General features: G+C 44.9%; 1 protein-coding gene across 2 annotated transcripts; it reads right to left on the bottom strand.

Annotated features, from left to right (window-relative positions):
* Positions 1-1,693: 1,693 nt before the first annotated feature.
* MDM4 (MDM4 regulator of p53) lies at positions 1,694-25,454 on the bottom strand. 2 transcript variants are annotated; one of them, XM_056361284.1, is made up of 12 exons: positions 25,282-25,454; positions 20,786-21,159; positions 18,747-18,853; positions 16,024-16,098; positions 14,468-14,601; positions 13,877-13,926; positions 10,931-10,992; positions 10,070-10,166; positions 8,522-8,682; positions 7,815-7,949; positions 7,020-7,100; positions 1,694-5,282 (listed from the first exon to the last, which is right to left on the bottom strand). In XM_056361284.1, exons 3-12 carry the CDS (start codon positions 18,819-18,821, stop codon positions 4,728-4,730), a joined length of 1,425 nt encoding a protein of 474 aa, XP_056217259.1. In that variant the 5' UTR covers positions 18,822-18,853; positions 20,786-21,159; positions 25,282-25,454; the 3' UTR covers positions 1,694-4,727. The 2 variants fall into 2 exon arrangements, with proteins under 2 accessions (XP_056217259.1, XP_056217258.1); XM_056361283.1 differs by lacking the exon at positions 20,786-21,159.
* Between the last annotated feature and the right edge of the window lie 187 nt (positions 25,455-25,641).

The following is a 25,641-nucleotide window of genomic DNA, read 5'->3' as shown; positions in this document are numbered from 1 at the left end:
GCCCCTGCTTGCTACCGCAGTGACTGTGCGGGTATACATCAAACCACGGAGTCTTTCTAAACAAGAAAAACGTATCTGGGGAACAAACGGGATGCAGGGAACGGTGCTGGGGAGATCCAGCAGTAGATCACTCTTTCCGGAACAGCAAGTCTTTATCTTTGCCAGAGGTACAACATGTTCCTGCCTTCTTCATCCATCTTCTCAGACTGATCCTCAGCTGTGGTTATGGCTTTTGGCAGGCAGAGACTCTGAAGGTAAGACCCTGCAGTGTTCAGGGGGTTGCAGCTACTTGAAGCGCCCGCTCAGCGTGGCAGGCATGGCTTCGTCCCCACAGCTGTGGGCAGCAAGTGCACGTCACCAGGGCAAAACAGCACAGAAAAAGACTGCAATCACAACGGCTGCCTGGATAATAAGGTGCAGAGAACAAGTCGATGGGATGTGTAACCCAGCTTGTGGCAGCCGGCTCTTCTGCCGGCCAGACACTACCATGTAGTCACAAGCAGCAAGGTCTCCCCCGTTTCCAAAGGAGCAAGGAAAAATCCAGTCCTTGTGGACAGACAACCAAAGGACTTCCAGAGCAGAAAAGCTGGCGTCAGAAGGTCATCTGTGCTTCTGGAGCTGTTCCAAACGCAGTTTATCATCCCCATATGATTTGTGGGTCTCGCTCTTGATAGCACAGCCTTGCAGTATCGCCTTTTCAAGGTTCCTGATGCTGCTTGCTGGTGTCCAGGTGGCCAAAGAGCACGCACATGTACTTCGCTCGGCTTATGGACAAAGACAGAACGGAGACCAGTGCCCTGGCTCTTTCTTCAATCACTTAATCATGGCATCTTCCAAAACAGTCAGCCTTCACTGAAGGCCTCTAAGTGAGAGCATTTTGGTTTTTCTTCCAGGACTGGAAGATTAAACTCAGAACAGGTAGAGTGTGAGCAGGCAAAAGCAAGCGATCCTGATGGCTTTTGAGAAGTTTCCGCTCCATTTCCACTTCCATTTGTCCAACAGCTGCTTTTTCTCTGCAAGGACAGCTTCTCAGCAGCAGATACAATCTGTGCTGGACGCAGGATGGAGCAGACCCTCGCAAGCTACATTATGGTTTCCATCACAGTCACACCCCATAATAAATACATAACAAGGCAGAAAGGTCATAGGTGTCTTGGTGGAAACACCCCCCGTTCAGAAGAAATAAGCACTCTGGGGGCTTGCTGCAAAGGATCTTTGTAATTCACGTAGCGGCTTTGTTCAGGCTAAACTGGCTCGATAACACGTCTCAGCTGACGAGGGACGCTGAGAGGTTTTTGGAGAGCGCTGAAGAAAAGGCTGATGTGCTGGGCATGTCAGTAAACAAGTCACTGAGAGTAACGGAGAAGAGGCACTTGAACTGGAAAGACTTTCTGGAGTAAATGCAACGCGTGTACCTCTGGCTGCCAATACGGAGAGTTCACGTGGTTTCACGCTGCAGAGCACTATAATGTGCTGAACAGCACTATACAGCTGCGAGCCCCACGGCTCCCATACTGTATTTAAATACCCACCAGACTAAGAAATCTGCTGTTTCTGGGCATAACTCCTCTGGCTGAAAAGCAGAGGGATCTAGTAAATGAAACCTGACCTATAGATACACTTGTGCCAGTAAGACTTCAGCAGGTTCCCGAGGAACAGCAACCAACGTCGTTAAAAAAATGTCATTTTAAAAAAAAACAAAAGCAGTGAAACATAAACCTTTTCAGTCTGGGCATCAAGAGACACTTGCACTCAACACTTCTAACAGACATGCAGCAATGACTGCTAAAGATCACGAAGGAACTCTTCTCTCATATTGCACTTCATAGTAAAACCACTGTAAGAGAGAACTGTCGCCCACTGTCACCCACCACGACACACCAATGATGGATTCAGAGGACCTGAGTTCACACCTACGTCGGGTAAATGCTCAGCTCCTCTAAAAAAACGAGTTTCTGAACTAGGACTCCACATTAACTGCCATGTCTGTAGAAAAGGAAAGGAATACCCCTGCCTGGCCAGGATCTCATCCGCGCTGCAAAGTATCATAGCCGAGTGCTTTGAGCTAGTTCTTCAACCCATACCTCAAGTCCACTCTTCCCAAGAAGCCTCAGAAGAGCAGCTCTTGGTAAAATGCTACTTATTTAGACTTAAAGCAATAAAACATCCTTCTCCCCTTCTCCTGTACTAAAACTCCCACCCCCACCCACCCCCCTCCAAGCCCCAACCACAACCTGGGCAGTTAAAGCTGCACACAACGAGCTCGCACTGCAATAGCTTATTCTTCTATAGGAAGGAAAATCAAGTGTAACATTGTAGTATCTTACGTCCACTAACTATTTCAGTTAAAAAGAATTAAGAACTTGATAACTGCACGTTGTAAACACCGTGGTTACACTGAGCAAGAAGTCACAGATGCAAAGATCATTACACTGAAAGTTATCCTGCAGATCTGCTTGTTATCACAAACTGCTGCACTGACAACAAGTTTCATTTAGTAATGGAAGCTGCACACAGATCTCAGTAGGATTTTGGTAGGGATATTCAACCGCATTACTGCAACTTAAAACTCTCCTGACTTCTCGATTTTTCACCCCCAACACAAATTACATGCTTTTTTTTTCAGTGCGGCCAGATCTGAACAATTCAATAAAACTGCTTTTAGCAAAACATTTAATTCTTAGGAGCAATCGGGGCAAGGGGGAATTCACAGTATTCAGAAGTGCCACAAAGTGCCACAACACACCCTGCTGAGCCCAAAACCCTTAAAAGGAGAGAAACTACCTGAAAAGGGAAAAAAACGACCTGGCAGGAACTCCCCTCGACGATTCCAGGAGGTAACACCGCTGATCTTAGCATTATTAAAGTGCATCACCAGCAACTTAACAGCCCTTTAATTAAGGGAGCAGTAAGTCAGCTTTTCCATGTGGACCGATTCCCATGGACTTACAGTGCACCAAAACGCCACACGGTTACCCTCCGCTTTTTAAAACACAACTGTAAATAACAGCCAACAACAATAGTCTAAATTATAGCCAAGGTAGAAATAATCACAATACTATACAAAACGTACATTGGATCTGGCCTTTGGCGACGACAGGCAGCAATGGCATGTAACACCTACTCTGACATCTTTGCAGAGAAACAATTTTGATATCGCAGTTTGCTGGGCAGGTTCTAGCGCCTTCCACTGCATGCCTGGCCTGCTAGGGCTGGACCAGGACAAGGAGTGTGGACAAGAAGGGGACAACAGCTTAGAGAAGCACCAAGGTACGAGCACGACCTTCTCTTTTTCTGTCTTCAGGTATACTTCCTAGATTAGAGAGGGAATGGTAAGAGAGGATGACAGAACAGGGTTTATTCTACACGCTGCGCTGAATTCAAATGCCCGTAGAGCTGGTGAAGGCACTATTGCTACTCTGCATGCTGCGGGGCTTCCACAGCCCTGGAGAACGGGAAGGCTGCGGAAGACCTGAGCACACTCTAGGATATGACCTCAGAAAAGTGTTAAGATGTTTTTAAACTATTAAGTTCCAGCTGGGTTTTAAGAGCCAGTAGAGCAGCCGTGCAGAGCTCTGAAGGACAGCATAAATGCTCCAAACAGCTCTGAAGCGTTAAAATCGCAGGGAAAGAAAATCGGTGGAGAAAATTTTTAAAAAAATCACACCAAGCACAGCCCATAGACTAACCAGCTGCAATTGGTGCTTTACAGAAACTATTTTTTTTCCCCCTCAATCCTGTCTTTAAAGCCACTTTGCACCCTAGAGTCAGCACCTTCTGTCTAGGCTGGCCTGATGAGATGAGGCAGGCAGAAGTTGAAATGGTGCTGTAAGCACAGAGCTGTGAGGATATCCCCACATATGCAGAGCCATTACGATTTAATCCAGCGGGCAGAGCAGATTCTGAGCTAACACTGGACAGGCTTCAACAAAGCTACGCAAGATGACACAGAACTGTACTTAAAATGAAAAAAAGAATCAACAGAAATTAGAAGATCCAATAACAAAACAAACTAAAACACCCTATTCCTTTGCTGTCTGATATGTGACCTGAGATAGCTACAGATGAAAAGTTTCAGAGGACTTATTTCAAGTCTGGGAACAAAAGGACCTTCACCTTGTCTAACAAACGCACATTAAACGAACAACAAAAAAAAAAAAATCAGAAACCAAGTTATTTATTTCTCACTGCCCTCAGGAGAACTGATCCTTGGAGAAATGGCTTATCTAAATCGCAAACACCTTGGTCTACCCTTCCCCCCCACCCTCTTTCCTACCCCTAAATATATATATATGTATGTATCCCAGATGCAGACTCCCCCGCACTTTCCATCCTTAGAAGGCATTGCACAGGGTTTGACTTACAGGAGAACAACACTCCAACAGCCAAAGTTATAATCCTTTCCAAAACTTGTTTTCTTCAAGGACCAGTTGTTAGAACAGAGAATCCTAGTGACACGACTGAGCTGAAATTCAAAGATTTAGCCAATTTCAAAGCTGAGGCATTGACACCACGTCGGTCACTCCCTGCTCCCTACGGGCTTTAATTTAAACGGACATCAAAAAGTGGGTGCTGCTTCATTTAATGCAGAGGATTCCTCAGTGTTCTTGGTCAGATTTGAATCTTAATTCTCTTTGGTATTCACTGGCAGAGCTCTGACGGTAGGGTTTGTGTGAGTGCAAGAAAACCTGTGTGCTATCTTATGGTGAAGGCCTGAACTGGCACAACTACCCCATAAAGATCCTGATCACCATCTCGATCTCTTTCCCGCACACTGGGCAAGGCGATCTCTTTTTCTTCAGCATCTTTGCACACTTGAAACAGGCCACAAGGTGAGCAGTCCTTCCATGGACAATATTCCCATCTCGTGGTCTGTGATGGCATAAGAAGCAAGGATTCAGTATTTTTTTAATACTCTCTAAAGACTGTATTTCTTCCTCTTTTTTATGCTCAGTGCAGTGCAACAGAGACTCCTTGCTTTCACATTTTCGTGCCAAATCCAAAGACTCAATAGAGCTGCAGGGATCTACACGTGATTTGTTTTCTACCATGTACAAGTCTTTGGGTTGGCCAACTGGAGCAGAAATAGTCCTTCGGCAGTCCGGGACATCTATCCCTTCATCATCATTTTTGTTTTGCATAGCATCAATGTTGGACAGAGAAAGAGAGTAAGTTGGTTTGGGACAATCTGAGTACCAGTCTTTCCGTAAGGCCCAGCAGCGGTAACAGTACCGTTTGCCCGGAGAGTTAAATTTCTTGCATTTGGTGCATTGCCAGCAGTCCTGAGGAATGATCGAGGCAGACAAAAACAGCAGCAAGTTAGCGTATTCTTGCATACGGCTCATTTCCTCTACATAGGAAAAGCAGCAAAGAAGCTTCATCAAAAAAGGACATTTATTACAAAGTTTAAGCCTGCAAACGCACGATTGCTGGTTTGATTACCAGCACCACAGAAAGCCTAAAGAGAATTTGACTACCCCTGTGCATCTACAGATGCAGATCTCTTAAGCATTAAAATCTGTTCTCCCCTCTTCCCAGTCTTCAGCACTCTGGAAGAATACAACGTTCTCAAGCTGTGCAGTTTATTGCATTTTCAGTATCTCACTCTAAATTCAAGGGTAGAGCTCCTGGAATCAGTCAGGAATATATTTCCCCCACTCGCTAATCACTTAGCATCTGTTGAATCTGCACAACTAAGAGCGGCTTACTTAATTACCCCACATAGCAAGGGCAAGAACTGCCCAAGTTCAGAGCTATGATTCAGCTGTCCAATGCCAGGGATGTCCTAATTTGTCAAGCAAGCACAGTCTAGAAAATTATGCAAAGAGTATCACGATACACTTTTGCTGACTTACAACAAAACCTCAAAAGGCAGCCTGCAGGACTGGGAGTAAAAAACGACAGATCAAAGAACACAAATTTGATGTCCCTCAATATCCATCATGAGGGAATTCAGAAGAGGAATGAGGTAGTGGGGAGGGGCGACAACCCAGTAATTACGGATTATTCTCTCTTTCCACCTTGTTTTTTTCATTTAAACAGGGAAAAAAGCTGTGTTCTGTCCTTAGAAAGGCACTGCAAGGGCAAAGACATTACACCGGCAGGTATGCAGGCTCTCCTACTGACAAAAGGCCACGTAAGTATCTTAGAAAAATGGGGTGAGGCGAGAAGTGGATTCTCTTCTCATCCCAGAGACTGCCACAAAACAAGTGACAGCATCAGAACTAGCCTGGGCACCCAGGACCCCGTGGAACCCTGATCCCAACACAGAAATTTCCACTAGAAAGGGTTTTTTAGAAGTATGAATACCTCGTTTCAGTGATTACAAAGGGCCTGCTTCAGATTTCCAAATCTGTGCCAAGGACTATATCCCAGATTCCCTTTCAGGGGACAATACAGAACTGACCTTATTAAAACACCCATGGATACCGTTAATACTAACCCCATACAGCATTAGACTGACCATGCTGGAAACTGAGGGTTTAATCTTCATTCACTTCCTGGGTGTGTGAAGGGACAAGTGAAATCATGAGCAAAAAGCCAGTGGCTGCCCATGCTGACACTACATTACCCTGGCACAAAAGGGACCAACAATGTAGAAACGAGGAGCCTAATCTCTTAGGCAAAACAAAACCACCTAGCTAGACCGTGTATAAATTCTCTCACACCGCCACAAAAAGTGGCCAAATCACGTAAGTTCCAGGGTTGCTCTGTGGCTGAGAGAGACACTTGGTGGTTTTGGACTGGGTGCCAGGTCTCGTGTCCATCCAGTTTAGAATTTAACAGAGCCCTATCCAAAACAAACCAGTGCAGGTCAAGCCACTTTCTCTACGCTCCTTCACATAGGTTACAAAAAAGCTTTTCAAAGGCCTAATTTTTTGCTTCTTTTGGCCTTTGAAACCCATACAAGAATTAGCTTCTCCTACCACAACCAGTAGTAGTGGTTGGACAAGTTCTTCCAACTACATCTAGGATGAAGCACACTCCAAGCAAGGAACGCTGACCTAAAGGACGCCTACCTCAGAAGCAGCTTCTGTATCTGTGTCATCGCTTAAGCACTGAGAATCTTCCAAGTCATGCAAACATGCATCCTCAGTCACCTGGAAAGAATGGAAATGTCGTTAGAGAGGCGCAATAATCTCTGTTTACGATGTGTCTGGCATTGTACACCAAAACTAAAATGACTATATAGTCACCATGATAATTTAAGTCATTCCCATCAGTGAATGAAAAGCCACTTCATGTACTATTCTATTCCAGAATATTGATAACTGTTGCTGGGCTTGTTTACAGTTGTATTTGCCTGTGGTCAACGCATACCTCTCTCTGATCCACACAAGAATCATACAAATACAAACACATACACACCTGAGTGGTCCTACTAATTTCCATGGAAGAAATCATGAACTCAATCCCTTTAACACACATTTGATCAATTACCCGTAACCAATCTCACTGCCACCTCAGCCAGCAGACTCAGGCAAGCGTATCATGTAGACTGAGATCTTCCTCTTCAAGTCTTTTCATTTCTTAGCCTTGTAGATATTAGCTAGAAGCACAGTAAAGTTGCTGCTAGAGATTTAATTAATGTTAAATTAATTTTGTGCCTTGAAAACACACGCTTTTAAGCCAAAACCAAGCAGACCAACTACACAGGAAAGCTATCGTACAGAACAGCGACAGCCTTTCCTAAACACAGTTTAAACTCTGAATGGTTACACATCTAGCTCCTCCAAAATCAGCACAGCATCACGAGATCAATTAAGCAAGGCCAACCTGCGGGACACGTGCACTGTGGCTGTTTGAAGAGGTACCTTTTTGTCACCTTCTTTCACTTCCTCGCAGTCAACTGTTTCCACCTTGACTGCAGCACTGCTGGGCTCCGACGGGCATTCGTTGAGAAACCACAAGTCATCAGTAGTATCTGAAACAACGGCAGTGTCTATGTCCTGTTGGAAAAGAACCAGGAGAGACTACTTAGAGCTCAGGTTAGCAGCAGCAGGAGTACCAGCACCTCAGCCATCACCACAGCGAATGCCTCTCCCCTTTGCCTCACTAACAGCCTTCTCAGCCCTGGGCAGCTCCTCCAGTCACCCCTGGGAGAGAAAGGGGCAGCTGACCGCTCTCACAAAGACACCCCTTTTTCAAGCAGCGCTACGCTCACTCCCCTTGCTAGCCGGCCGTACAGCAGCTGGCCGCCACGCTACAGCCATCCACACCGCATTGCAACTTTCAACCCAGAAGAGGGGCAACTCCTGAAATACAACGAATGCTCTGGAGTGCAAAAGGACCTCCAACGGCTGAGCAGCTGAGCACAGCCTTCAGAGAGCGCCTAGTTTATTTAAGAACACGACAGGTAACCAACCACCTGATGTGAAAGGGTGGGACAGCAACACACAAGGGAGAGGCTGAAAATCCTGGAGTGGGAAGGGGAAAGAAAGAACAAGAATATTTTATTTACTTGGAACCCAAAAGAGGAGAGGAAGAGAATACAGTGCACCTATTTAAAATGTCTACACACCTGGTTAGTCTGAATATCTGTTGATCCATTACTTCTGGACTTGTAATTGCTTCTGAGGTTGCCTAAAAACCACCATGGAAGACCAGCTACATCCCATTCCTCAAACACTAGGTCCAGCTTAGGCTTCTTGCTTTTAGAGAGGTTTTCTATTAAGTCTTTGTCTGTAAGAGCCAAGTAGAATCTAAGTCATGCCACACCTATATTATTTCAGAGACTAGCAGAGAAAAAATTGGCCCCGTCCGATTTTAGAATTCTTTCTTGCTCCTTCTTACAGCCAGTTACTGCTAAGAGCTTTGGGGTTTGTATGAGTGTACTGGGACGTCAGATCCGCCGCACATCTGTACCTGTGGATCTACCCAAGTGAACCTGGCAAAACAGTCACTGCACAGCCATCACCAGAGGTCAGAGAAGCATGCCAGTGTTCCCAGCGTCCATGTAACAGTCCTGGTTCTCTTTAGCTTTACCTTACTTTTAAGACTCAATACAGAAATGCAAACACTTCTTTCAGAGCTCTAACCAAGTCAATGCAGAGCGGATTTCTTGAGTGACTTAAGATGCAGAAAGAACTGGTTTGAGTTTAGTTCAAATTTCCAGGGAAGGGAGCTCCCGAATACCCAAACCAGGCTCAAAGTAGGAAGCAGGAAGGTAAGAATCCATCCTCCATCACCCCATGCTTCAGCCTCTTTTTTAGCCCATGCAGTTTAGTCTATGGTCCTCAACTCAGCAGTCTGAATTTGAAGATAACCTTGAATATCTCTCTCTCCAGTGCCACGAGTTTCAAAGGCACAGACAAGGACTGTTCCTACCTCTTTTTGTACATGCAGCCAGGACAACATCTACCAATCTCATTTGATCTGGAAATACCCACACTTGCAAAGAAGATTTGATTTTACAAACAGGTTCCTTGATATGAAAATAACATGAGAATAGAAAGTAGAAAAACAGGAAAATTGTTTCCGTAACATCAGAAATCCATGAGTGAACAAGCAAGAAATCCCCAGACATTAAAACAAAGGAAATGTCTAAATATGAAGGAGCTGTATTACACTTAAGCTGGATAGAAAAAAAAAATCCATTGTTATTCAGTTCCCTAATTGGTTTGCAGGTAATGACTGCAGACGGCTCAGGCTGTGTTCTGTGTAATCAGAGGAGAGAGTCCCTTGGGAAGATAAATAGATACAAGTATAATTTCAGCATTTAAAATACCCTTCAGCAAGGTCTGTAAGATTTTTCATGGCATTGTTTAGTGATAGATGTGCTTTTGGGGCTTAACCTGCCATTTTATTCAAAGTGTTGGTTTATTTATGAGACCAAATATCCAAGCTAGAAAACACGTCTATCATAAAACACCTTTGGTGAACATTTGCAGGTCTCTCAATCTTTAGCATAACCTCATGATTTCTAAAGATTATATTCCACAACAGGTTTTTATTAGTCTCCCAACAACCTTCTCCAACACTTTGTTGATGCAGAGCTCAACATGTCACACTGGAGAAGGAGCAGAAGAGCTTGTACACATCGAGTTACTGCAGAAGAGCTGGCACTCACCTTCACAATTCTCACATTTTTGCTCCGAGGTAGACAAAGCAGAAGCATTGCTTTCACCCTCCATGACGCCAGTGTCAGAACCTTCTTGCCGGCTAAACTGCATGAAGGAAGGAAAAAACACATGTTAGTCCACCAGAGCTTATAGGGACAAGGGGATGTAGCACTTCCATTCCGAGTCACCAGCTGCAGTACAAGACCAAGAAGTTCGGAAGAGAAATAAGTTTCTGAACAAAACCTACACGCTATTAACCCTTTCAGAAGGCTAACGCATCTGTAATCCGCACAAACAATATACTTGCCACCTAGGAAAAATCTTAAGATTGGCAAAAGTCCAAAAGTTGCCATCTTTAATGCAGTAATACTGTGAGCTTTGTGACTCTCTGGCCCCCAGCGTGAACAGACACCTCCCAGATCAGACTACCTTAACCCCAAAATACACCTGGAAACAAGTTTGAATGTGCAAAGATTTTTCCTAGGTTTCAGATTCTGCCTGAAAGCTTCTGAAAACAATCCTACTAAACACAAAACTTGTTCACACGTTTTAGAAAGCTTAATTATTTGGCAATTCCTACTCAGAGAGGGGATGGGAAAGAGGGAGGAAAGACAGGAAAGTACAGAGCACGCTGGAGGAACTGAGGACTAGAAGTGCTACACCCCAGAGAAACGCGCTCAGAGACTGGTACTCTGTTATGAAGAGAACAGAGAAGGGTCACTCTGTCCCTGCCCTGTGGACTCCAAGAACTTTTCAGGAAGGTGAGGACCTGGCAGCCAAGCAGCACAAAGTTCTGGCAGTCCACCATGCACAGGTACAGAGAAGGGGCACTCTGTACAACAAAAGAAACCACCAGGCAGTGGGTTTACCTTCAGCTGGTCTTGGCTTGGCTTATCGACGCTCTGTTCCTTTGCGAGATTCTGTGCAGCATCTAGATGGCAGGTAAAACAAAAGAAAAAACCTTCCCTGGTAATAACCATTCTCACAACACAGAGGGACTTCAGCAAGCAACCAACGAGCCAGGCTTGGCAGACCTCTAAGTAGCCCTTCAACAGAAACGGTGCCCTTTCTTCCTTCGAGAACTAGCCATTTCCTAGAGAGGCATTACTCCAGTATTCCCTAGACTTTGCTAGGTACGTATGGAGGCATGAGCCTATGGAATACAGAGTCTATGTCTCCTTGGAGATGAAGCTTGATAAAACCCCACAGCATGTAAGAACCATCTTCCTAATGCGAAAAACTATTCTTTTTTCCTACAGGCTGTCCTGCCATCGCAAGCTCTAGGTCCTTTACACAAGAGGTCTGCACGGAGACAGAAACCCAGAGCAATAGCAGAGTGTGGGGACTCTCACCTGAAGGCTGGATCAGATCCGTGCTGAAGAAGGCGAACGGAGAAGAGTAAGATTTTTATAAATACCTGTGGACACCATCCCTTTCAGCCTAGGCTGAGACAGGAAAAATGCCTTTCTTAAAGGTTGCGGGCATGAAGAACATTGACTAGACTAAAGAAGGGAAAATTCCATGCACAGCAAGCTCCTTCCTGGGTAACTGTGCAGATCCGTAACACAATTTAATCCAGACGATTACACTGGCCCCCAGAGTTAATTAAAAGGCCAACCTAAATAGCAAGAACAATCATATTAACAGATATCTTTCTACATAATAGGGGAGCTGCACTTAGGAAGTCTACCCTTCACACAGAATTACTTGCTAGAGAAAAAAAGATGCAAGGATGGCTCCTGCTTGCTCCCCTTTCAATTTAGCAGAGAAATTCCCTGCTTGGTGCCAGGCAGACACGAACAGTCTGATTCACACCATGAATCATGGATGAAGACGCTGAAAACTGCTGCTATAGGCAGAAAGGTGGACCACAAAGTGGTCCATAAAATGGACCAAAACAAGGGACCACAAAATAACATGGCTCTGTCCCGTATTCTTTGCCCTCCATGCATTATTTCAGCTTTCCTTTCTTCCCCTTCCATCACCCTACAGCTTCTGCAGTCACTGGTTATCTCATCCTGAAGGAAAACAAAGTCAATTGGCTCATCCCTAATTGCTTTGGCTGTGCAGGCACATTAGAAAAAGTGAAGCCTTACGCTTCTAACACTTTATAAATAATGCAAACTAGCCTTAAACACTGTGTCAAAAGACACTCCACTTCTTGGAAGGCTTCCTTTTTTGAAGCCAACGTATAATATACAAAATGCCCTTAAAGTCAGGTATTCCTAAATGCACCTCATTTGAGTCGCACTTAAGAGCGAAAGCTAGCCAAGGACACCACCTCACGAAGAGCATTATGTACGAGCTTAACCTTTATTATCAACATGCACTGCAGTCACCTTTCCACAAGTGTACTTAAAAGAAGTGGCCGAGACAATCTGCAAAAAGATGTGTTGATAAGCACTGATTTGGCTAACGAATACAAGCAGCTATTACAAAACTCGAAACATGAAGACCTCTCTAAGCCCTGCGGCACTTCCAGTTATTCCTACGTTGCCATGAAGGAAAAACAATACCTCGAGTCACCCTTCCTGTGCATTTGTCAAAGGTCTGGTCTGCCAAGCTTGTTTCGTTTTAGTCACACACATACACAAGCAGGCACGGTGGTATAACTCAGTGATCATCTCCCTAAAGGAACAGTATTTCCTTTGGCAGGTTTAAAAATAGTTACACCATGACTGGACCGTACACGCACACCCAGCCACGCGCACACACCAAGCAGAAAGGGGACAGGGCAGCAGAGGAGAGAGCTGTTTCACTGGGATCCTTTGCTCTCCACATACATCGCCTACAGGGAAGAGGCCAGGGCATCACCAGCGAGGGGAACGGCACTCACACAGTTATTCTGTAGGTAACGTGTTTAGACGAGAGTCCACTTAGGAAGATTCTTCTATACCAATAGAGAAAGGAGGGGGACCTCAGAGGCACCAATACACGGCTCAAAGCAGAGGACTAAGCAGTTTAGGGCCACGTTTTCTCAGTTTCTAAATTTGCACAGGCTTTTACGTACCTGTGCAAAAATAGACTAAGCCCTTACGAAGAACAAAGTCCATATTCTCTGCTTAGAGACCCCAAGAAGTACGGCACAAGACTCCAAAACTCTCCCGGTGCAGCTCCCTCATGATTTGTATACTTGTAGTTTCATTAAAAGCTTTTCTTCATATTAAGATTACCAGCCGTACAATGGGAACTGGCTGCAAGGAAGCCATCATCTGAGATTAATTTAGAGAATAAATTTTAATTTATGACTGAAGGACTTTTGATGTAGCTAAGATCTGATTTCCCTTATAAGCCAGGAAAGCAACAGTGACCTTTAAAGGTTCAAGCGTTCAATTAAAGTCCAGACCTCTTTGGTTTGCAGAACTAGGCTGGGCTCCCCCAGCACTCTTACATTCAGTCTCAAGATTATGAAAGTATAAAACAAGGTGAGAGCCAGAAGTCGCAGCATGCTATGAAACTGAGAAAAGACCGAGACACCAATAATGACTTGGATGGGACACTTCAGCCATGTTCAGTTGTACATCCACAGTATTTAGCTCTGTCATCGTGCTTCCAGAGAGAGTGTGCCTGCTGCTCCAAGGTTTGGCCACTGGTTAGAGGCAGCCACGTTACTCAAACAGCTAACTGATTTCATACCACAGCTACTGATGGTGGACACACAGAAAAGACACATACTCAAAGAGATTGTCTAGTCAAAGCCTTCATTAGCAGTTTGTTCCAGCTTCAGAAACATTCCTCTTTTCCGAATATCATTACTTACCCAAGTTACATCAACACTATATTCAATATACTTGCCCATACTGTGACAAACCTACCTGTCATTGCAGCAGAAGTCAGGTTCCGTTTCAACATGTCATAGACTGGGCTGTGGGAAAGAAAATGATAGTTGAGTCACCCTCACAAAGCCAAGCCGCATTGCCTTTTATAAACCAGGGACAGAAATTCTGTTTTATTATCCAGAAAGACACTGGAAACTGCAGAGAGGTTTTTTTGCCACTCCTAAATGCTTGCTACAGAGAAGTCTAGGTTAAAACTTTACTGAAGGATGTAGATTTTCACTTAGGTGTGAGACCAAGGGCCTGTGAAGATGCAGAAATGAAATGGGGAAAAGATGTCACCTCAAGCAGCTCACTGCCTGCCAGCACTAGCACTCCGCCTAGTTTGTTAGCGATTGTTCGCTCCGATTTTTGTGGGGTGGCTATGTTTTATTTAACCATTCAGAACTGGCTCTTCAGAACAAAGGAGCTCAACTTAAACTTGTTGAACACATTACCAATAAGCCACTGAGCCACTTGGTTGGTATTCATGGAGGTTTACGTGACAGTGACTAGACACAGTGACACCAAGAGCTGCCTGTCCTGGCAACCCCTATAATACAACGTACGTTAAAGGTGAATTTTTCATACCTTGGATCTTTTACAGAGAAGCTCTCCAGTCCCAGCAGTTCTCCCAGCTGATCTCCTCCACAATAGACCATGTGTTGCTGTCTTTTGTCGTAGAGCTGCCTCACCATTATATACTGTCCTAGGTAATGCATAACCTGCAGATACATAACATACCATCAGCCAGTTATGCAGGCAAAACCAAACGACCAAAGACTTTGGAAATTTAGTTTATGATACTTGCCTCCTGCTACTCTTTACAGCGTGAGTCAAATCTATTTTTTTACTTTTTTTTTTTTTTTTCAACATAAAAACCCTGCTTTTTTATGCACATCTGCTATTTTTTGGTGTCTCCCAACCAAGTGAGAGCTGTGCTTTACCGTATTGCTGTAAGGTTTGGAAGTATTAATCCCAGACAAGGAAAATCGAGTCGAAGATGGACAAATAGCAGTCCCTCTGCTACCACACGTTAATATGAAACGTGACATGGGTGATAACACTTTCACGTGGGCAGTGTTGCTCAGCGAGAGGAGGAGATGGGAGATTGGCAGCTGTTCAACTCAGGTTAAAGAAGAGAAGGAAATGGCTTTGGCTAAAGGATGACCACGTTTACAGTGCTGTCCCTCGGGACACAGACTGCAAGATGCAATGGCAACTGCATTAGTATCACAAAGGATGGAGAGGAAACATCTTTTGAGAGCTAGGGAACACTGCCAGCTCCAGTGAGGAATCCAGAACACAAGGGGAGAAAGCAAAGCACATTAAGCACAATACAGGCAGGTCCCAACCCCCATTACCCACTAAAGTGACCCTCCTGAATGACAAGAGTCACCAAAAAGTTGCCAACAGTACTCCGTTCTCTGCAGAAAAAACTGACTTAACTGAGTTAAAATGTTAATCTATACATGTAACCTGCATTTAATACTCAGCTCTCCCCATTTAAACCATTCAATTTGTTTTTTGCAAAAATTTTTAGAAGCTAAATAAGTTATTTAAATGCATAAGTGTTTAAAATAAGTCACGGGGCTCTGCAGGAATATTTGACACGTTCATAATGAAAAACCACTGCATTTAATTCTTTGCAGACAGGACACTCTTGTAAATCACAGTGTCATTTTTTTAATCTCGTACACATATTGCATTTTAATCTTAAAATAAATGAATTCACAGGGTCTCTTAGGTTTAGCTGACAAGCCATTTCAAAGAAAAGTTAAACGAAAAATACCAACTGGAATCCAATTTTTAAGGCTTTCAGGCACTGAGCAGAGAGCAAGACAATTGAACAGAATCTCCTACACTCTCTCAGGAACGTGGCTATCCTGTCTCTCCTTTCTCTTACGGAGGCTTCTGATTTTCCAGGATAAATAATATTCTTTAAAATTTCACGCTCCTATTCCATTTCCTCCGGGGGCTCTCAAAACCAGTTACGATCGATCAAATCACAATAGCCCTATGGATCAGGTATCCTTATTTTGCAGGCAGGGCTTAAAAGTATGGAAAAATTAATAGCCAGTCCCGTCCCTTCCCCACAAAGAGCCATCAGGACAGGCACGGTTTCGGTGCCTAGGAGCTGAGCCCACCTCCTTCAATGTGAAGGTTTCACCTTGGGCGCCTGCAGCCTGCAGAATCTTCAGAAGTGGCAGTTTGGGTCGCACCTAAAATACAAAGCACAGAGTTTGTCTGAACGACACGAAGCAGTGCCCTGCTGAGAGAAAGCCGGTCACCCTGGCACGTGAGCCTGCATATCACAGAGAGCAAACCCAAGTTGCCCAAGTCAACCTGTGTATAAGACTCACACGCCAAGCAGAGAGCTGACAACCACGGGATGAGTTGGAGGTAGTGGGGAAACACTGCTGGCCTCAGGCTAACCTGCTGAAGGCTGGTATTCTTTTTTTACAAGTAATCTGCCTGGACAAATGCTTAAAAAGAAGTTAGAAGGACTGAAAATCAGCACAATCATTCTGACTCAAGCGCAAGACAAAAAAAGCCGAGGAATTTGGGCAGCCAGCTCTAAAGACTTTAATCACTTACACTGTCCCATTAACTTTGATGTCATTCACCCTGTGAGGGAAGACTGGAAACTCAGACCCTCGGTATGGAGCCCTAGGCAGTGACTAACCAAATGTACTGAGTCACATCTTCAGCAGCGATGATGGTGCATTCAGACTGCCCCTCCAAAAGCAGCATGCCAGAACGTTCTTAATTAGCACACTGGATAAATCCAGTCTGCTCTGTACAGACCTAAGTATTTATTAGGATCCATGAACAGGCACATAATAATAAGACTGTATTAAACACAAGGTGTGGTTAATTGACACCAAGGATCAGAACCTGTGTTTTCTGTGGATCTCAGTCATCAACCAAATATTTAGTATACAAAATATAAAGTACCCTGGGAACAATGCAACTACTCCACACCACCTTTAGGTTTCACGCACACACCCAAGCAGCTTTGAGTAGCAGGACAGATAACGCTACATAAAACAGCAGCGAGCTTTAAATAGCTACTTCCCCCCTACGTTACTATTTCATCTATTCCACAAGAATTTTAACAATTCCTAGGAGAGTGCCACCACATGTCTGAAAGCCCTCTCTGTTCTCTGAATGCTACAGTTGTGTACAATATTGCACACGAAGCATGCTTCCCACACTGAATCTCTCCCTCTGTCCTCCTTGTCTATCAGATGCTAATACAGCAACTTCAATCTGTCACAGGACAGAAAGTCCAGCCCTCAGCACACCAAGTTCATTGCTGTTTCCTCTACACTTTAACAAGGCTTATCCTCTCGAGGCATGTAACTCCTGCTAGCTAGTAAAGCCCTTCACAATGTTAGGTGGACTCACCTCTGTCTCACACTCACCCCTCCTTTCTGCCTATACAAATGCAACTGCAATCCCTGCTTCCCTTCCCACGGTGCAGAGCCTGCTTGCAGCCCTGCAACATCTCCTCAAGAGACAGCCCGAGCTGCAGCACCATTTTCCTGCCCAAAGTAAGGAGAGCAGATTTTGGTTGCTTATCATGAATGCAATTCGTCACTCAGCTATCAGGCACTATCTTGGCAAGGTATTTGTTCTGCTGTTTTCTAAAATTGTAAAAAATTTGTCTCCTCTGTGAATGTGTCTGGTCTGCCTATTTTCTCATTATTGTTTCTTAAATGCATTTCCAAGCTCAAACAGAACAGCTTGTGTCCAGCCCCAAGTCTCTTTCTCAAGAACATCTTTTTCACTAAGAAAAGCTCAGCACAACTCAAATAAGTGCTTGTATCAGCACATGATTTTTAGTAAGATGAAACTATGTGTTTGCATTCATTCATTTCTCTAATGACCACTCTCAAATGGCTTTTGAAGTAACAACTTATACATCTCTTTCTGATTAAAGAAGAAACCTAGTTAGCTTGATCATTTTCAAATGGGCCCTTAGCTACTACAGTGCAGCCAAAATGGAAGTGTTTATTCCACACTGCCTAGGACACTGAGTGTTGACAATCAATATTTTGCTACTAATATCAGAGCCTATTTACTTTTTTTTTCATGCCAAGTGAATTGAATAAATAAGCACATACATCAATTCTGCACAGGACTTGGCTACATTTCAAAGCTTCTAATTTAAGCCTCGAATGGGAGGCGCTCTCAACTTCGCATCAGCTTATTTCCACTCCTGCCACATCCTCTCATATTGTGGAGATGCTTTTTACAATGAATTGGCTCTGAAAGGTTGGATGCCTGTCTTGGAGAAGCTTTTCTGATTTTTATACTGTATTTCTACTGCTGTTGTTTGCAAATTTCTCTCTCTGGCTGTCAACATGGTACCGAGCCATATTCAAACACACACATGTTGGCCTTGGCTTGCAGCTACAACTACCTTTTTTTCCAGGGATGCTCCAGGAATAGTCGATAACGGATGTACTGCATGTTACCTAAGCCGACTCCACAAAAAGGCATAGGGATGAATTACTGACTCAACCAAGTTCAGCATACAGGGTTACAAAGCTCCAAGACACAGAGTCCAGCACTAGGAGGAATGTTGTATGTGGAATACTTCAAGTACAGGCCCAGCACAAAAATATGCATTATACAGTTACTTGCATGGCCAGTTTTAACTGCTTTTCCCCCTCCTCCCCCTTTAAAGTGTTCATAAATCATTGATCCAATAATGAAAGCTAACATAACTCTGGGATAAAAGCCCTACTCCATTAGCCTAAACTCTTCTTACTTAAATGTACTTGGAGAGCTTTGATTTGATGCAAGAAATCACTGCTTTAGTGAGAAGAAAGCAGTGAAGATAAGCAGGAGAGGTAATTACCTGGTTAACTTGTCCAAGTGTGATTCTGCAGGCATTCTCAGCTGCTGGATGCTGGGGAGAGCTTGAAGATGTCATTGTGGCAGTGATTAGCTGTTTATAGCACAAACCTATAAATGAAAAGGTTCATGTACCAGTTAAGCTGAGAAACCTGGTCTTTAACCACTTTCACTTCTTAGAAGTCTCAGGAAATCGGGGTTTAAAATTAGCCCTGCATGCCTATTTTAAATGACTGCTGTATCACGCTGATGTTACTGTGCTCCTCACCTGCTCTGCCTAAACTGATCTGCTGTCCTACCCAAGCTGCACCCAGCTGCCTGACAAACAGCCACTTGAGACCAACTGGGACAGATCTGCTGTGGCACCGAAGGATGCTTTGACTCTGCCAGTCTCTCGGAGTGGTACAGCATGGTGAGGAACTTGGGGACCTGCCAGCTCAAGGGAACTGCCAGTCTCCATCAGGTCACTGGCAAACTCTTAACAGGGTGAAATCCTCGAGTCAGAGCTGGGGAAATAGAAGCTGAGTCACAATCAACCACAATGGAAATCTACACAAGGCAGCAACCTCCCCCTGACTGCCCAAAAAGAGTAGCTGGCGCTGATGGCAACGATTAACACGTTCCCCACCTGCTTTTTCCAAGAGCTGAAAACCTGCTAAAGCTGCTGCAGCCTTCATCCCAAATACCTAGATGCAGGCTATAAATTAAATTTTAACAGCATTACTGGGCTAGCAGGTGAATCGATCCTTCCTGGAAAAGAACAAAAGGGGAAGTCCTGCAGCTATTTGAATTTGTTGAGAACTATCAGTTTCAGTATCTACCCAAAGAGGACAGCTTCATATGCAAAACAATCTGTAATGACTCATGTTCACAGCACAATCCAGTTTAATCTACCTCACAGAACAGGTTTGAAAACTTCTTTATATTTAAAGAGAAAGGATGGTGTAAATTAATGAGCCACGGGGGGTGGGGGGGGTGGGTGGGAAATAAAGTAACTTTAACCTGCTGGAGAAACTTAAAGGCTTGATCACACAGCACTAAAGATCAGAAAAAATGTTATCTGTAAAACTGTTTTGTGTCCCTGGACCTAGTTACAATAAAATCTCCATCTCAACGTGAATCTGGCTGCACTTCTGCAGGCAATACCTAGACAATCCCTGCAACTGCAATTTTTGGAAAACTTAAGGCTAGAGCATGAGATGACCTAAAAATACTGGCTCTTGAATTTGCCTACTTAGATGCAACTCTGGGTAAAGTTTTAACTGTGTGGAATCTGGAAGAAGCATCAACTTTTAATCTATGCAGTAGTTTAATTTAAACTTGAAAAATGTGAAGCTAAAAAACTTTAAAGCAGTATCTAAATGGCCTTTCACAGAATTTTCCAGATTCAGTAACTGAATTTGTTATTACTACAGCAGTTATAAAGAATGCAAAACAGTATGATTAGCTACATTAAAAAGCAAACACTACCAAAATAACCAGCCTTATGCCTGAGGAATGTAACCAAACATTTTAGACGTAGACAAAACAGGTTGAACATCTATTTTAGCACACAGTGCAGAAACCTCAGTAAAGACAAAAATCTGAGCTTTAGCACCAATTCAAGTTGCTGACCACAACCCCTACCCCTCCCCTGCCCCATCTATTAAAATGACTTATAATGGCTTATAACTTAAAAAGACTTATAACGAGTTAGAGAGTTCTGATACTTCAGAGAAATGTAATACTCTAAGAACAAAGGCACTACCAGGAATAAAATCATTCTGAAAGATCAAACATATCTCACTATTTAGGAAAGCTTGATATATCAAATGTTCAAGTTTGGTAAAAAACATTGATAGTGACCAGACCTAGGTACTAACTGAAATAAATTGGTATTTGAAGCTATTTAGGAAGCTAGAACCATGTCCATGTTATCAGTCTCTTAAATTTTAACTAAGGTTTCTACTTGAAAATGCCAAGCACGTTGCAGCACACACTGCCCACAGGACCCCTCACGCTTTACAAGCTAAGCTGTACTTTGTACTAGCTGCAGAAACTTACCAGCCTTGAACTTCTCTGCTATCAGGAGTATCACTAGGATGGGCCTCCGTTTCCCAGGCAGTCCCTTTGCTCCTGCCAAGAGCCTGCGGGTCCCCGTGCAGGAGAGCAACTCCAGCGGCCCCGGAGGGTGCTCAGCAATGCCTCCCCAGCAGCTCTGCCGTGCCTGGCTGGGCTCCCAGTCCTGCGGGTGCTCTGGGCTCTGAGTCGCTCTTTCAAAAACCGCTCCTGCCTCCAGCTCATTTAGTCAGGAGAGGGAGTCACTAAATACATCAGCTTCTGATAAGAGCTTGAGTCGGTGTGAAAAACGGCCAAAATGGGAGAAAACAGTGGATTTCCTCCCCGCCCTGAATTCCTGGAAAGGCACTCTGCTACGCCTGGGTTAGGAGAGTCAACACTAGAGATCACTTTAGCTATTTCAATACTTGTTTTATTAGAGAAAGGTGAGCAAGTCAGTGCTTTGCCTCCAGTCTTTACTGATAAATTGTATTTTTAGTAAGTCTGACCATTAGTAATACTAACTTTAATTAGAAATGAATCTTGGAATTACTGAATGCTATCTTCCCAAGCATGCAAGCTCCAAAACATGATACCTGCAAGATTTATGGAGGCTGCCACCAGTCACTGTCCTGCCAAGACAGAAAATCTCACTTGTGTTACCACCCTCTGTACACAGGCTGGCCAGAAACACAAACGGTGGAAATTCCTAGAGAACTGTGAAGCTTCTTGCTCAGCGAGCCCTGTTTAACTTCCCCCTGCAACTCTTTTAATTTCCCCACCTACTTTATGCCAAATATTTTTTTATGCCAAATATTTTACCTCACAACCCTTAAAGCGTCTAAACCAACTTGCAGCCAACTGAGCAAAAAGCACCAGTGAACATACCCTGTTCCCCCTATAGCTCTGGAGCAATGCATATAAGCAAATGCCACCGGACCAGAGTAATGATGCAGAGGAAACCATGAATCACAAAGGAGTCACGAACCAACCATTTTTTCCACTTGAACACTTTATATGGTCATGCACACTACAGGAACAAGCTGTCTGCCTGTTCTGTGAGTAAAAGTTCCTCCTCTGAAGAAATCAAAACCCCACTAGACCACAGCTTTTGATGCCTGCAGAAGGAAAGGCTTGAGACAAGATCTTACCAGGCCCAGAAGAGTGCAAGCACAGGGTGCACGGACTCTTCTTGACAGCACTGTCTGAAAAGTGGAGGCTGAATTTCTAATTCAAGTTCAGGTTTTGTTTTAAAGTCTCCTTCTTTTAAGGAAAGAACACAATTTCTAACTTCCGTGCAAAGTAAAAACACAGCAGGGAGTACGGACTAGACATTACTATTCGGTGGATCTGCAGGCTCTAATGGCTCGCTTCAACAGCGGGTTAAGTTCTGACATTTAAGTCTTGTCTTCAGTTACTATCATTCTTTCTCATGCTTTCAAATAAAGCAAAATTTCTACTGAAAGCGAAGTTGCAGTCTCACGTATGGTATCACGTAGACAGCAGCCCTGGCGGGGAGGATTTAAACAAGCACTAATCTCACAATTGAGTCAGAGCTAATCAGGTTTGCCCCCATCAGTGTGACAAGTCTTTCTGCCCACCAATCTCACCATGCTTGTGACAGACCCACCACTACTCCTCCCTGTAAACCACACCTTACTAAGCCCTTAGCTCCTCCTGTGCCATCTTTCTCTGGGCCACGCATTTCAGCCGATCACATCCCTCTGTTGCCAACAAGTTTGTACGCGTCCTTTGAGAGCTGCACAATGCCAGCCAAGGCAACATCAAAGCTGCCCTTTCACTGCCACCTTGTCACCATTTTTACTCCATGAGACCTTGTAAATCTTGGCTGGTTACTTAGGGGCTTCCAGCCGGGAAGTGGCAGCAGGAGAGAAAACTGAGCTGTGAATTACATGATTTAACAGATTTCACACTTTATAGACTGCTTGACTTCCATTTTTGTTGTTCTGTGCTCAGTTAAGTGCTCTAATATGTTGCTTTGACATCGAGTTGGCATTCCATCAGGAAAAATATCCTCTGCTAGGAAGAGTACCCAGTGAAAAAGCCCAATTTCACTACAGAAAAGTCCTTTAATGCATTACTTATGGCAACAAAAGCCAGGGCTACTATTTTTAATATTTAGCTGAAGAGCTCCTCTCAGGCAACTGCTCTTGAGTAAAATCCAAATCTTCTAACACACAAAAAAAAAACATTCTGAGCTTCACCTGAGTTTTGCTGTTGACATGATGCATCTGCCACAAATTGTGTGCTGCTTCCCAAAGGTCAGCCAACAACACGCCAAAATTAGCCAACCTGTGATAAACATTAGCAGTTAACAAATACAAATGTTATGCAACACTTTATTATTATGTTTAGTAGGAGGAAAAAAACAAACCTGATCTTTTCAATTAAAAAAGGCAGGCTGGCAAATTGCTCCGCAAATCTCCCTAAATCAGCTGCTGTTGACAGTTATTTGTTGCTGGTAATGTCTGGAACAGGACAGCACTTCCACGCCACCACGCACACCCTTGTCTGCATTTACCTCTATTTTAACAGATGAAATTGGGCTTTTACTGGGGTCACTCTTCCCCATAGCAGATAACTTCCTTAAGGGAATGTCAAATCAATGTAACTATTTTAATGCATTCAACCATGCAGCAAGAAGTAGTTAGGTCAGGAAAACAAGCTTCTTTACCAGGCAAGAGCTATGTAATACCCTGAAGTGACTGTGCTGACTGTTCCTCTCGCAGGAACATCTTTCTCTTCAGTGTTGAGCCAAGCTCTTTAGAACTCATGAGTCAAACTGAAGCTACTAATCACCTATTTTCTGCAGCAGTGAAAAACAACAAAAGCCCTTATTTCAATCACATCTTCAGCAAGACTGGCTGCATGATGTTGCACTTACGAGCCTGGGTATTGCTGAACATCTAGGTGCTTTTGCTCTACTCCTAAGAAAGTTGCTAAATACACAGGCATTCACTCAAACATCACATTACACGTTTGCCGCCGTCAAGCCCACAGCACACTTCTGAAGAAGCAGGCACTTGGGATATGAATTTTAACCCTTTTTGATCAGCAGGTTTCCCGTGTCACCTCCTAGCAATAGATGCAATGCAGGGCGGTGCCTGGCACCTGACCTACCTGGCAGAAAGAGTCGACACTGCCCTGCTTGGAGCAGCGCCAGCTACGCTGGCAACACAATAACTTGGAGCTGCTGGAGAGCCTTAAATGAACAGATACCAGAGCAGAAACAAGCCCAAGTTCTTCTAACAGTACTGCATTCACATTTCAGTGGTCCTTTCAATCTCACTTGTTATTATCTTCTCCACGAGTTTGTAGTTTTCCCCTACTGAACACTGCTTCTGTGAAATCTAAATCTTAAGATAGCTGCATATTTATTTCAGCTCTTTTTAACCCAGTCAGCAACACAGCCCCAAATCCTGCACTAGCGCAGACAGGATGTGTCAGAACCAATCAGCCTAGAAAGCAGGGATTACCTTTTTAAAGTCCATCTGTTTAATAACCGTGAAACATTACACATCTTATCTTTTGAGTTATTCCTCCCTCCCTGAAAAAACTTCCTTGTTGTTAACCAGGCGCTCAGCAGAGCTACTTCCAACCACTGAACTGCACAGCCTGTGGCAGCATTTAAGGTTAAAATCAAGGTGTGAAAGATGACACATGGTGACAAAGAGTCCCACTTCTCCGCTGCAGTCAGGTCATACCACACTTCCCTGAACCTTGTACTCTAAATGCTGCCAAAGTTATCAATGCTGCAGATAACCATTCGGTGTGGAAAAGAGCAGAAAGCAAAAAGCACGCTCTGGAAAAGATGCAATAATGCAGAAACACTTGTTGCATCTCCTTTTATTACTGGAACAGATGGTATAAGCATCGGCTAACTGGAAAGCAAAAGCTGTCAAACAACAGTAAGATGTCCTTAAAAGCGTCCAGCAGGAAATATAATTAGAATAATACTTAAAAAAGGTGGGAAGCGTGGCTTTGAATGGCAGTAGCACCACTCTCAGAGTGGAACTTCACGAAGACAGGGCCCTTGCAGTGCTTCCAGCACAGCTACGCGAACACGGCACTGCTCTGGTCAGCGGGATGATGCTACTGCAACACGGATTTCTTCCAACGGGAAGGTCTGGATCTTGGGCTTGACACTTTTTTGTTTTGTTTTTCTCATGAAAGTGATTTTCAACCAGAAATGATTTCAAGCGCAGCACCTGCTCGCCCGGTGCAAACGCCCAGGCCCGGCGGCGCCAGACGCCAGGTGCGAGGCTCCCGCTCCCCCAGGCCCTCCCCGCCGGGCCCAGCCGCGGGGGGAGCCGCTTTCTGCCGCCCTCCAACCGCCCCCCGACCCCCTTGGATTGGCCCCCGCGCCTGGCTCTTGGCTCCCCGGCCGCCTGCAGCCCGGCCCGGCCCCGCCGCCCTCCCCCGGGCCTGCTCGGCACCGGGGCGCTGCGCCCCCGAGCCCCGGCCTCGCGCGGCGGGCTCACCCTATCGCTGCTCCATGGGCCCCAGGCCGCCCCGGGGTCGGGGTCGGGGGGGTGGGGGGACGGGACCCCTACGCCCCCCGAGGGCTCCTCTCCACCATCTTAGCGGGGGCTCCGGGCCGCCACTTCCCCTCGCAGGCAACATGGCTGCGCGGCCGTTTCCGCGGGGCGCCCGGCCCGGCGGGGCCGCGCCATAGAGCGCCCCGGAAGCTGCCCCTAGAGAGGACCCTAGGAGCCCCGCGCGGCAGCGCGCCCGCCCCCCGCGGTGGAGGACCCAGCTGTAGGACGGAGCACGTGTGCCCCCGGCCCGGTGCGACCGCACACACGCACACCCGGCCCGGTGCAACCCCCCCCCGGCCCGGT

This window comes from Falco biarmicus, chromosome 16 (assembly GCF_023638135.1).
Source record: "Falco biarmicus isolate bFalBia1 chromosome 16, bFalBia1.pri, whole genome shotgun sequence".
Lineage (NCBI taxonomy): Eukaryota > Metazoa > Chordata > Aves > Falconiformes > Falconidae > Falco > Falco biarmicus.
This window is presented reverse-complemented; position numbering and strand designations above follow the sequence as displayed.